This window comes from Triticum aestivum, chromosome 4A (assembly GCF_018294505.1).
Source record: "Triticum aestivum cultivar Chinese Spring chromosome 4A, IWGSC CS RefSeq v2.1, whole genome shotgun sequence".
In the NCBI taxonomy this organism is placed as follows: domain Eukaryota; kingdom Viridiplantae; phylum Streptophyta; class Magnoliopsida; order Poales; family Poaceae; genus Triticum; species Triticum aestivum.
This window is the reverse complement of record NC_057803.1, coordinates 578441860-578455423: the sequence shown is the minus strand read 5'-3', so window position 1 is coordinate 578455423 and position 13564 is coordinate 578441860. Positions and strand designations below refer to the sequence as shown.

Genomic DNA, 13564 nt, shown 5'->3' with positions numbered 1-13564 from the left:
TGCGGCCTCGTGCGTGGTACACTTTGTCTGGTATTCACGGCTCCGGCATGGGCGTGGGTCGTGCTACATCACTACTTCACTGCACCATAGTTCTTGTTTTGCCTACCGGCGAAGGGTGCATACCGATGGAAGACGATCGGTTGGACTAAATGTGCGCATGTGTTTTACAAGAAATGACCGTGCGTGTGTATTGTATAAGCTCTGCATTTGTACTACATTTCTTATTTAAAGAAAACAGTCAGAGCAACTTCAACGGGTTGACCCAAACGGACGGTGCTTTTGTCCGTTTGGATTGGCCAGACGGACACGGATGTCCGTTTTCGCGTTTAGGCGCACGTACGCCCAACGCTGGCCTGACCCATTTTGATGGAGTTAGAAAAAAAAACGCATGCATATTAAAAAAGAAAAACAACATTAATTAAATATAAAGCCGGCCACAAAGGCCAGTGAGAGTCCACGCGTCCACATTTGTATTTAAAAAAATAAAAACAACCTAAACTAGGAGGTAGTGCGCTGCTTTAGGCGTCGTTGTCGTCGTCCTCAGGGTCCGTGAGGTCGATGAGCGTCGGCGCTGGCCCGGTCCAGGAGAACGCTGTGTTTCAGAGCGCGGCCATGTCGGGCGCAGGCAGTGCTGACATGGGAAGTGCCGGCGTGGGGGGCTGTGCGGCCGCCTGTGCAGCGGCGGCCTGGCGCGCCTTCTCCTCGGCCTCGCGCTCCTCTTCCTCGGCCTCGCGCTGCTCCTCCTCCGCGGCCCGGCATAGACATGATTGCTTCGACATATGTTGGCAAAAACACCTCAGGAATTCTTTGGTGGTCCCACTCGGCATTACCTGTGATCAACCCAGAAACTAACAATGGAGATTAGTGACCAAACTTACAATTGGAAGCATGTTAAAATCTCGTGGGAGCCAGTTATGGCTCCATATTTAAGTGGCCTCACCATCTCCTATGCGCCTAATTAGGCCCTGGGTCATTGTGTCTCACCCTTCCACTATAACTCGCCAAATCTGTGATGGTGCACTGCCAAGTTCGACCTTCAGAAAGTCACACAACGAGAAGTATTTTGCCTTCAAAATTCTTGTGCTCAGTGAGTTTTGATCAGTAAGGATCCGCCACGCCTGTCTGCTAAGAGTGCAAGATTAAATAGCTCAACATCTCAGAATCCAAGTCCGCCACAAAACTTTGGTCTAGCCATCACACTCCACGAGACCCAACTACGTTTCCTCTAACCTTCTTTGCATTCCCATCAAAATTTACGAATCATGCTCACAAAGACCCCAGGGTAGCTTAAAACATGAAATGAAATATACTGGCACTGCCTGGGCTATGGATTTAATGAAGACATCTCTCCCTCCCACTGACATTTTTTTGATACATAGTCAACATTTTTTTTATATACACATTTGAAGGCGCCTGACGCAAGAGCACGCTAGATATCGCTATAAGCGACACATAGGGCTGGCCCTGCGTAACCGGCCTTTACCAGCCTTACGGTCCAGTTAGAAGGGTAGCCCACGAAAGTGCGTGCTTTTACCCTTGGACATGTGCGTGCGTGTTGGTTATCGAAAAAAAAGGGAAGTGCGTGCGAGAGCAGACGGGACGGGGACTCGAGCGGCGCCGCCACCGGCGCGCACCTGACCAGGTCGAGCCGACGAGGGCTCCTGGGCGTGAGCGGTGAGCAGCGGAGCACCCACCGGTGGATTGGAACTGGGGCAGCGCCGGTGCGCACCTACCCAGATCGAGGCGACGAGGGTTTCTGGCGTTGAGCGGCGGAGCACCCGTCGGGGGATTGGGGACTCGAACGGCGCCTGCGCGCACCTAACCAAGCCGAGTCGACGAGGGGTCCTGGGCATTGGGCCGAGCAGCGGCGGACTGGACATCGCTGCGAGCGGCGGCGATCATCGGAGCAGCTACGCTCAGGAGTCCTCTGTTTTCTGAAAAAAAAGGTTTAACTTTCTGTCCCTCATTTTTGCGAAATCCTAATTGATGATAACCCCCCAGTTCATGTCACTTTGATCATAACCCCCCCTTTGTGTCACTGACATGTGGGGTCTGGTCCCACATGTCAGTGACACAAAGGGGGGGTTATGATCAAAGTGACATGAACTGGGGGGGGGGGGGGGGGGGTTATCATCAAATCCCCCGCTACCTTGATATCGTCTAGCACTGCTAGGTTAAATCAGTTTCAGAACTCCACACCGCATGCAAAAACAAAGTTTAATCCCTGTAAGACAAGTAGTACTTGTGGTCTTTCATGTAGACAAGATGTAATGTATGGAGCAATCCGGTGTTTTGCTTTGTTCAGGTTATGGATTTCGACAGGGCCATGGCAAGCATGGCAAGGAGTGCAGCCTTCGATCGGTCGGGAGCCTCTGTGCCGCGCTCGGGCGGAAACCTGTCTAGCGACACCAAAGCCGTCCTCTGCCTTGGGGCAGCCGCTGCTGTGGGCTCGGCAGCGTGGAGGTACTACCAACGCCGTGCGTGCCTGCTGAAGTTCGGCCGGGACATGACGGCATCGGCTGGAAAAACCGATCCGGTGATCGGCCGCGACGACGAGATTGACCGTGTCGTCTCCATCCTCTGCCGCCGGACCAAGAACTGCGTCGCGCTCGTCGGCGCTGCAGGGGTAGGCAAGACGGCCGTCGCCGAGGCCCTCGCCCAACGCATTGCCGCCAGGATGGTCCCCGACGTTCTTGCCGGCGCGCGCGTCATTGAGCTCGACGTCGGAGCATTGGTGGCTGGGACCAAGTGGCGTGGCTCCTTCGAGAGACGCATGAAGGATGTGATAAAGCAGGTGGAGGCCGCGGACGGCAAGGTGATTCTGTTCATCGACGAGATGCACATGCTTCTTGGTGCCGGGCGCTCCAGGAAGAGTGCCAACGATGCTGCCAACATGCTGAAGCCAGCATTGGCCCGTGGCCGTATCCGCTGCGTGGGTGCCACAACTTTCGATGAGTACCGTAAGTACATCGAGAAGGATGCCGCACTGGAGCGGCGGTTCCAAAAGGTGCAGGTCGAGGAGCCGAGCATGGACACAACCATTGAGATTCTGCAGGCGCTAAAGAAGCGGCACGAACGGCACCATGGCTTGGAAATCCAGGATGCAGCTCTTGTTGCTGCTGCACAGCTTGCTGGCCGCTATATCACCGGTGAGGAACCCATCAGTTTTACTCATTTTGATTGATGTGCACCCACCTAGTCACTTAGGAAGTATAATTAAAAAGAATGGAAGGGAAGAAGATGGAGTATATATGATCTTAATTTGTTACATTCAGATGTTCATCTTTGTTGAGGCTTACTTGCCAATTTAGGCTATTTACATGAAGTTGTGCTGTACAATTCAAGGGAGAGGATAATCACATTGGAGCACCCTTGTTGCATTGGGTACATCAATGCATCCATTAGCGGCAAGAATGTATATGCTGGAGAAAATTGATGGATGTTATTTCTATCTGTACTGCAGGTCGTCAGTTTCCTGACAAGGCAATTGATCTAATTGACGAGGCATGCGCCACTGCAAGCAAAAAGATGAGGCAGATTAACCGCCAAAAGGCGGAAGTGAACACTAAAAAAAGTAGCTCTGCAAATGCAAGGAAGGAAGCAATTATCACCCCAGATCATGTCGCACAAGTAGGCATTCTTTTCTTAATGATATTTGTGTCTATTGTTGTGATCGACGAGTCATGCTTTCCATGAATGTTCCTATGTTGTTATTTGAAGGTTGTGAGCCGATGGACTGGAATTCCCGTCACCGCACTTAATCAAGAGGAGAAGGATAAGTTAATCTGCCTAGCGGACAGACTGCATGAGCGAGTTGTTGGCCAGGATGAAGCCGTCAACCTAGTTGCAGATGCAGTGTTACGTTCTAGAGCTGGCCTTGATCATCCTGGCCAGCCCATAGGCTCTTTCCTCTTCTTGGGCTCAACTGGTGTTGGAAAGACAGAACTCGCAAAAGCTCTTGCCGAGCAGCTATTTGATAGCGAGAAGATGTTGGTTCGCTTTGACATGTCTGAATATGTCGGGAGTAGTTCTGTGTTGCGTCTCGTTGGAGCACCTCCAAGGTTTAATTCGCATACTGTGTGCTCTTTTCTTATTTTCTTAGCATTTCATTATCTTATTGTACCTAGTCTTAATCTGAAGTCTGACTGGTCTCTTTTAACATCTTTAAAGCTATCGTGGCCATGAGGATGGTGGACAACTGACTGAGAAAGTTAGGAGGAACCCGTACAGTGTCATCCTTTTTGATGAGGTGGAGAAGGCAGATCCCTCGGTGTTCAATATTTTTCTTCAAATCCTTGATGATGGCAGGTTGACTGATGGCAGAGGCCAGACTGTAGATTTCAAGAATACCATCATCATCATGACCTCAAATCTTGGATCTGATTACCTAATATCAAAGACGGCTAGAAAAAACACAACCGAATCTACACGGGAACTTCTCATGGAACAGGTCTGTAAATCCCAGACAGCCCCTGCGAAAGCTGCAACAGCAATTGCTAATTATGGTATGTATTTGTTCGTATAGGTTTGCAAGCACTTCAAGCCTGAGCTTCTGAACAGACTGAGTGAGATCGTTATATTTGAGCCGCTTTCGCACGACAAACTGAAGGAGATAATGAAAATCCAGATGAAGAGCATTATGGCCAGAGTAGCTACCAAGGGCATCTCTCTTTCTGTTAGTGATGCCGCGTTGGACACCATCTTATCGGAATCATACAACCCAGTAAGTATATCTTCTGTTCAAAATTATCACATGTTTAAAGCCTCGTGTTTGCATATGACCGGAGATTGTTTCTTCTCCGCATGTTTGTATGTTTCGGTAACCATGCATCAACACCTCTTGTAGACCTACGGTGCAAGACCCATAAGAAGGTGGATGCAAAAGAATGTGATGACAACGCTTTCCAAGATGTTGGTCAAGGGAGAAGCCAGTGAAGGCTCAACAATCTGCATTGAAGTTACTGACGACAAGAAGGGTTTGAAGTATCAAGTGGTGAAGAAGGAGGTGAGCCTAGACCAGCGCGGACTTAGCTAGCTCTAAAACACATGGAGCTTGGAACACTGATAATAAGTTTGTCAAATTTTCAAGGAGTTTATGAACAATCACCATATCCATATTTATTCAGGAGAGAACTCACTTAGGCTATTGAACCTGTAAATACAGTTGAGGCTAGTCATGAAACTTAATGTTAGTTCCGTGGTAAAGAAGAATACGTTGATCACCTGTTCTTGCAACTAGTGGGGCCCCACTATCAGTGACACATTTAGTTAACAGATTAACTTAATTAGCAGAGTACGATCGGTATGCTCTGAGTTCTGTCACAAGATGGCTTTTCATTACTCGAAGCAGTTGTTTGCAATATATTAGAAGAAGGAAAACCCCTATTTTCCATGACTCTGGTGTTAGTTATCACCAACTTCATATGTTGACCTTTCTGTGACCTTTGTGCCTCTCCAATCAGTCAGTCAGAGTCTTTTGTATATATATGGGTTTAGTTTTGTGTCTTCTTAAGTACTCCCTCTGTAAACTAATATAAGAGCGTTTAGATCACTAAAATAGTGATCTAAACACTCTTATAGTTTACGGAGGGAGTACTCTGTAGTTAAGGCATGCTAAAGTTAGTTTATCGCTAGGATGCACGCTGTTAAGTGAAGCACAATGTCTGACAGGGTCTATGTTGTTTAGCTGAAGCGCTTGTGCTCCCTGTAATATCCCTGCATATAGTAAATCTATCCAAGGAGCTGTTGTTCTGTATTGTTCAGTTGCTTTGTTCATGGAGTCAGAATGTCACGCTTTCTCTCCTGCTTGTGCGCTTTAATAATGAATGGAGGATTGGCACAAAATGGAAATTGTGGTGCTTCAACATACGCTCTGAATTTCCGGACCACATTCTTCATTCCTCTTCCTCAGCAGTTCTTCTCACAGAGATTTGTACCACCTGAAGCAACAAGAGTTTGACGATCGGTTCGAGGCACTCTACTTCGGTAATTGTGCGGAGAGCGTAGATCAGTACAGGAACTATTCTGTTTATGGTTCTGTAGTCATCATATACTCTTGTAATCTGTATTCACTATATCAACGAAGACAAGAAGTAGGGTTGTTACCCACCTCGGCCACCTGAACCTGGGTAATTTTGTCGTGCACGTTTCCTTCGTTGTTGCGAGCTTTGTTGGTTAGATCATTGTGTCACCCCTTAATCTACGATTTCCACTAGTACGTGCGGTACGCAAATTTCGTGTAACGAGGCTTGGGTTAACTTTTTCAGTGAAAACGGTCATGATTTTGTTTGTATTATATCATAATATGAAATCTCACCCTCTTAATATCGCAGCTTTTCCTACAGTTCAAATACATGAGAAATAATGGGAAATTGAAATGTATTGTCGTCTTTTCACTTTTTGCTTGGGAGGGTCTCTAACCCTAATCCTTTCAACGCTTTGGAGCTAATTACTCGTTGAACACTTGTTAACCATTAATCTCTCAAGTCACCTGTCATCGGTGCCAAAACCCAATTAAGGGCTTAGATGTCTTTTTCGGTGGTGCTCACGACTGGGCTTTGAAGATGCCTTACAAGCGTAAAAGGATGAATGCACTCATTGATGCGTGAGTGTCCACGTAGGGGCGTGGAAGACTTGAGAGTGTTGTTTGCGTTGGGGAGAGGATGCATGGCCGCGTTGTGGAAGTCGATGGTTGCCAGGTATGTCTGGTGGGGGTAGGATTTGAAAAAGCTCATGAATTTGAAAAATTCACAATTTTTAAGAAGTTCATGAATTTGGGAAAAAGTTCACAAGTTTGAAAAAAGTTCACGAATTTGAGAAAATCACATATTTTAAAAAGTTCAAGAATTTGAGAAAAAATCATGAATTTGGAAAAGTTCAGGTATTTGAGGAAACAAGTTCACAAATTTGAGACAAAAAATTCACGGAATTTAAATTTTCACATATTTGAGGAAAATAATTCACGAATATGATAGAAGTTCAAGAATCTGGAAAAGTTCATGTTTAATAAAAAACACGATTTTGAAAAAGTAAAAATTCGTGAAATTTAAAAATTGAAAAAGAAAGAAAACGAAAATGAAAAAAGTTGGTTACTCCGGTTTGACGCAAAAAAAGAACTAGGCATAGCAGGTGCCCGGCCCGGCTCCAGAATTGCATTTTCGCTGGACTGTGAGGCATCCGTGGGCTTTATTTGTGCGACTGGAAGGCCCACCGATTAACCCTATAGCCATCCTCCTCTTCCCGTCTTCGCGTGCGGCGGCGCTCCCCCCATCCCACCACGTCCCTCCTCCGCGCGGCACCACCGCCCCTCTGCTCCGGCAGTGATCAACTGGACGGCGGCAGCCTCCCCTGCGTCGCGGCGCCAAGGACAGCGCCTCTCTCCCGTGCGTGAAGCCGCCTAGGCCGACGTCTCCCTGCGTGCGTGGCATCGCCCAGGCCGGCGTCTCCCTCCCGCGCGTGGCGTCCCGGAGGCCATGGCCTTCGCGTGCGCATCCCATGTGCGCCGCATCCTCCTCCACCCCGGCGCCGGAGCTCCGGCGAGATCCTTCTACGCCCAGCCCTACCAAGGTACAGTCACTTTCCTCTTGATCCGTGAACTCCGTGGTTCTTCCGCCGTTCGGTGTGGTGAAATGGATTGGAATTCCTTTGCGCAGCCAAGGTAGGCGTGGTGGAGTTCTTGAACGGCGTCGGGAAGGGGGTGGAGACGCACGCCGCCAAGTTGGAGAGGAGGCTGTAGGCGGCGATCTGCAGAGGCTGCTCGAGACCCGCACGCTGCGGCTCAAGAAGCTCGGCGTCCCCTGCAAGCATGTACGTGCCCTCCCTGTTCCACACATTCCTCTGATTTAGTCATTTCTTTGTAGTTCCGCTGAAGGTTTGATGTCGTTTCTGGCTATGTTGTGCTTCTTCGGGCACTTCGTTGTGTAAATGTAGAGTTTGTTTAGGTTTTGTTCTCCAATGTTGTGATGTTTGGAAAAGAGTCATTGGGTTAGTTTGTGTGTACTAGATGAAGGAATTTGAGAAAGTCTGGGATGAAAAAAATAAGAAAATTTAAAAAGCTGCGGTATATACGGGGTGTATTTGTTCAAAACCTCTCGATTTTTCCGATGTTTTAGGTATAGGACTGCATATCCTGGAAGAACCGATTAAGATGTTTAATAGGACTACATATCCTGGAAAATGATGATTGAAACAAGACCCTTTCAGAAACATAATAATTGAAGGAAATGCAGAAGTAAATTAGACGAAATTAATCTGAATATCTTATCCAGCTTTAGATACTTAGCATTTTACTAAATCAGACATCTAATAGAAACATCCCAGCTCTACTACAGATCAAGTTCATCTCGTCTAAAGATCAACTTGCTGACATCTTTACCAAGCCGCTGCCACTTCCCTTGTTTGAAATCTGTCGACGCAATCTCAACCTTCCTGACGCCGGTTAAGATTGAGGGAGGGTGTTAGAATCCATGTTGTATATGTCTTAGGATTTTAACATACCGTACATACCTTGTATTTGTACTAATCCTTTGTGATATACTCAATCTATCTCTCGTACAACCACAGCTTACAAGGAGTGTGTGGTATTTTTCCTCTCCTGTTGCAACGAGCAGGTTGTTTTGCTAATGCCATGTTAAAATAAAAGATGTGGACCTATTGTGGTCTTGAGTCATTGTTATTGGATTAGGGGCGTGTTGTATTTTTTCTCCCGTTGCAACGCACAGGCCCTTTTGCTAATGCCTACCAAAGGGAGAAGATTATTGAGCTTTTTTCTGTCTTCTCCGCTTTCTAAAATATTTAGGGAACGGGCTCACTCAGAAGTACCATAAATATTTAGACCGATTTATGCCGATAAATCTAGGGTCCCTAGGTCAAAGTTCTTTCCAATCAAGTACGAGTTCAAAATTGATTTTTTCGGGGCTACTATTCGTAATTTTTGAATCTATTTAGTTTCTCCAAATCAGGAGGCTTTACATACAAAACCAATAACACGATAACATTATGCTTCTCTTTCTTATACTTATTTATATAATTTGTGCTACTTTCACATGAAGTGAAAGGGATGCTATTCAAAAGAGCCTTCCTACATTTGCGCCCTGCTAAAAGCTATCACACCACATGGTGCAGAGACAATCGACAAAAGACGAGCAATAGCCCTTGGCAGGCCCCATGGCTGCTGGCCCTGCACCATCTTGCACTCAATCCTCTGGCCTTCTGCCTGCCTGGATCCAAGGATGACTGAACAAGAGGCGGGTTCAAAATGGCAGGGACTTCAATTCGTGGAACACGCAGAGTGGGGGCGCATCCTCGGGTTGAGTCTGATCCCCCGCTGGATCTGGTAGAACTCGTGGTGCGTCTGCGGGTTAAGCCTGACCCTGTGCAGGATTTGGTAAAACTTTCTCTCTGTCATGTAATAAAACAGTTTCAAAAAGAAATCCATGGGTAAACAATAAACAAAGAAAAAGAAAATGTAATTCGTTGTGGGAACAGGTTAGACGATGAATTATCCCCCTATTAAGAAACCAAAGTAATAATAATGATACGAAAATCAAAAGGAGAAGGAAAGGCAATTCTAGGCTGATGGGACAATGAAAAAAGAATTTTCCCGAAAAAAGGATGGGACCTTTTATTGAAGGTTGGAAAGTTTTATTCGTATTCAACACATTCTTTGTCAAGGCTTTCATTTCCGACATCGATCCCAACCTTCGAAGGCAGCTTCTCGATGTCGGAAATGGAAGACTTGAGGAAGAATGTGTCGAATACGAATGGAATTTTCCAACCTTCGATAAAAGGTCCCATCTTTTTTTTTGGGAAATGCTTTTTTCATTTTCCCATCGGCCTAGAATTGCCTTTCCTTCTCCTTTTATTTTTGTATGCTTATTATTACTTTGGTTTCTTAATAGGGGGATGATTCATCATTTAACCCGTTCCCCAATGAATTGCATTTTCTTTTTCATTGACTTATATTTACCCATGGATTTTGCTTTGAAACTGCTTTATTAGATGACGGGGAGAAAGTTTACCAAATCCTGTAGAAGCTCAACCCGCAGACGCACAGCCAGTTTTGCCAGATCCAGCAGGGGATCAGGCTCAACCTGCAGATGCGCCCCGCCGCCCCCGCTCTGCCTGCTCCACCAGTTGGAGTTCCTACCATTTTGATCCCGCCCCAGGTTCAGTCATCCTTGGATCATGCTGGAGGACCGAGTGCAAGATGGCGCAGAGGCAACAGCCATGGAGGCTGCCATGGGTTGTTGCTCGTCTTTTGTCGAGTGTCTTTGCACCATCTGGTGTGATAGCTTTTTGCAGTGCACAAATGTAGGAAGGCTCTTCTGAACTAAGTTCCTTTCACTTCATGTGGAAGTAGCACAAATTATATAAATAAGAGAGAAGCTTAATGTTACCGTGTTGTCGGCTTTGCATGTAAAGCCTCCTGATCCGGAGGAACTCGATAGATTCAAAAACTACGAATCGGTAGCCCCGGAAAACTCAGTTTTGAACTCGTATTTGATTGGAAAGAATTTTAACTTGGGGACCCTGGATCTATCGGCATGTCATACTAATTTTACTATGCGAGGACCCGGTATTTCAGCTCATGCTTGAGTGCTTGCCTATTTTTCAACTGCTTGGAAAGAATTTGGGTGCGGCAGGACGAAATGGAATTCTCAGAAAAAGTATAAACAGGTCTTCCCCACTGCTGCATAGAGTCTGAGCTGTGTGGAATTGAAGTTTGGTGTCGATCAAGACACCCCTGCCTACTTACCTTAAAAAACGACTAATGATCAACTGATCACAGAGGTCCTTTTCCAGCAACTTCAGATCAGGAAAACCAAATATAATATGAAAGCAAGCAAGGTGAGATGGTTGTTGGGCCAAATTCAAGTCTTTAACCTGTTTTCCTGCCAACCATGGTTCGATCCCCTGCAGCTGCATGTTATCTTTCTATTTCACAGGGTTCCATGCGCCTGCCACTGGCTTTGTTTTTTTCCCCCAGTTTTTGCGAAAACCGGTCAGTTCTTTCCGGTTCGTTGGCGGGGCGGTCCATAGAGCTTAAGAAACCGCACGTGCTGCCAGTTCCTGTTTTTTTTCCGGTCTGACCAGCAGTCCGGTTTGGTTTTGAAACTATGATTATAGCTATGATCTTGTCTATAAACTTCAGAAGAGAGCATAGTTTTGATTTGGGCACACAGTTTAATGACTGTACTAACATTGTCATCACGTGGACTAATAGCCTACAGAGTTGCATATCTCTTATACTCCCTCCGTTCCTAAATATTTGTCTTTCTAGATATTTCAACAAGTGACTACATACGGAACAAAATGAGTGAATCTACACTCTAAAATATGTCTACATACATCCGTATATGGTAGCCATTTGAAATGTCTAGAAAGACAATTATTTAGGAACGGACGGAGTAGTATAGAGTAATAACTGACAAACATAGTATAGGTGTACCGTGGACTGATAAAATTGCAGGATCACTTCATTGGGTTTCATTTCTCTACTTCTAACAGAAAGCATAGTTTATATAATGCTTACAATAATGTCACTGCCGGAATCACCAGGAGTACAACAGACACTGTTTTAACACATGAGTTATTCAGGCCAATACAGAGAACACTACCAAGTTTCACAGATTTATCGAACATTCCAGTGCACTAACATTCCAGGTAGCAAGTTTGTACTTGCTTGTTTCACCTAATTACTACAGTCAACATGTACTTGTTTGCTTCACCTAGTTACTACAGTCAACATGAAGTAGCACTTATCACCGATGGACTAAGGTTAGACGTCAGTGAACGCGTGGTTGGAGGACTTTACACCTACAAAGTATCGCTTGTGCCATATGGTGGGCTGGTGAAGGCACGCGTCGGTGCTGTGGCGGTCTGGCGAAGGAGGAGGCTGGCAATATGTCGAAATCTGATTTGGACTTGGAGAGTTCAAGAGGCTGCAAAATTTGATAGAAGTACAGTTTTCGTAATTTCTGAATGCATTTGAAGTAATTCCTTCTGTCAGTTATCGGCCAGCATACTGACATGCATGGAGTGTTATTTGGTCGATTATGATGTTTCCTAGGAAGTAGTTAGCTTGGAAATGTGTGGGTAACACTTTAAAGCTCTTACTATATCACAAACATTTGTCGGACGTTCCAGTTGCTAAAAGAGCTGATGAAATTATTGTTTGAATTAAATTACTAATTTCGTTGCTTTGCCTGATGCAGAGAAAGTTGATTTTGAGTTTCGCTCACAAGTACCGTCTTGGTCTTTGGAAGCCCCCGGCAGAAGCCAGGAAGGTGCAATAAAAGTTGGTTTGTTTTTGAAGTGTCGAGTTGGAGAAGTATGTGCTGTTATTGGGCCGAAGCATGTTTGGGACATTGAATAGTTATGTTGTAATTTGGATCCCGCAAACCGAATGTTCTTCTACTCCAACTAATAACTGGCCCTGGTGATGGTGCTCAGGATTTCTCTCTGTCAGGTTTGGGCAAGTGTCTAGAAATTTTCTTTGTCGCAGAGACCATCATCACTCTATTGGACTAAATGGCTGTGGTCTTCCTAACATTGTACTGTACAACACCCGTCAGAGGTTGAAGATTGCACTGAACGTACATGCAATCACACTTGTAATCCTTCACCATCGGTCTAGGGTTCGATAAACTGGGTCATCCCTAGAACAAATTGAAAGAAGTCAAGAGGCAACCAACTACTTTCCTTGATAGACACACCAACTGTAAAGACTTGAAGAGAGCTATAGATATGATAACATCTACAACTGGCCCCTTCATCAGCCACACGGAATACTTTTTTAAGCTTAAATTCTTCCATTGCCTAAATCCCGGTTTCAAAATGCATGAGAAAAGGGTAAAAATCTCTCAAAGTCACACTTGCCGTACAGTTTGGGCCTCTGTTGCAAGTTAAATTTTGGTTGTATACCCACAAACGCAGATATATAGTGTACTACCAGATAATACTTTAAATATCTCCCTAGAAAGCAAAAACTACAAATCACCTACTTCCACAAGCTAAGACTAGATAGCAGAAATTAATAAAAATAAGGTCAGGATGGCCTGTATGCGAAGCTTGCTAGATGTACAACAAGCAGAGAAATTTAAAGTGGGATTTCCTCCTTCCTCAAACGAAATGCATCTAGTGGTGCTCGACGGCGTACACGTACGGGAAAGAAGAAAAGGAAGAGAAAACGGGTGTTTGGTTCTCTTCCCATTCGGCTAGAGTTGGAGTAACATGATGTCGAACGCCTTTCTGGTTGCCGAACCTTGTCATACCAACATACTACTCCCTCCGTCCGAAATACTTGTCATCAAAATGGACAAAAAAAGATATATGTAAAACTAAAATACATCTAGATACATCTCCTTTTATTTATTTTGATGACAAGTATTTTCGGACGGAGGTAGTACTACGTACATGACCGTCGGTTCATACCGTTTCCAGTTCATCGAGAACTTTTCGTGCCGTTTCTCGCATCGATCCGTATCATATCATATCGTCGGTCGCAGAGACGCCTTGCTAGTTAAGCTGTCCAAAACCGGCGGTTGCTGGCTTGCTGCTGCAC

At 45.5% G+C, this 13564-nt stretch overlaps 1 protein-coding gene and 1 pseudogene across 1 annotated transcript; both read left to right on the top strand.

Moving 5' to 3' along the window:
* Positions 1-1554: 1554 nt before the first annotated feature.
* LOC123082362 (chaperone protein ClpB1) lies at positions 1555-5791 on the top strand. Its single transcript, XM_044504706.1, has 7 exons — positions 1555-1946; positions 2306-3149; positions 3464-3630; positions 3721-4061; positions 4171-4450; positions 4526-4723; positions 4847-5791. The coding sequence occupies exons 2-7, from the start codon at positions 2309-2311 to the stop codon at positions 5033-5035; spliced, it is 2016 nt and encodes a 671-aa protein (XP_044360641.1). The 5' UTR covers positions 1555-1946; positions 2306-2308; the 3' UTR covers positions 5036-5791.
* A 1440-nt stretch (positions 5792-7231) lies between these two features.
* Positions 7232-12468, top strand: LOC123087102 (uncharacterized; annotated as a pseudogene).
* The last annotated feature ends 1096 nt before the right edge of the window (positions 12469-13564 follow it).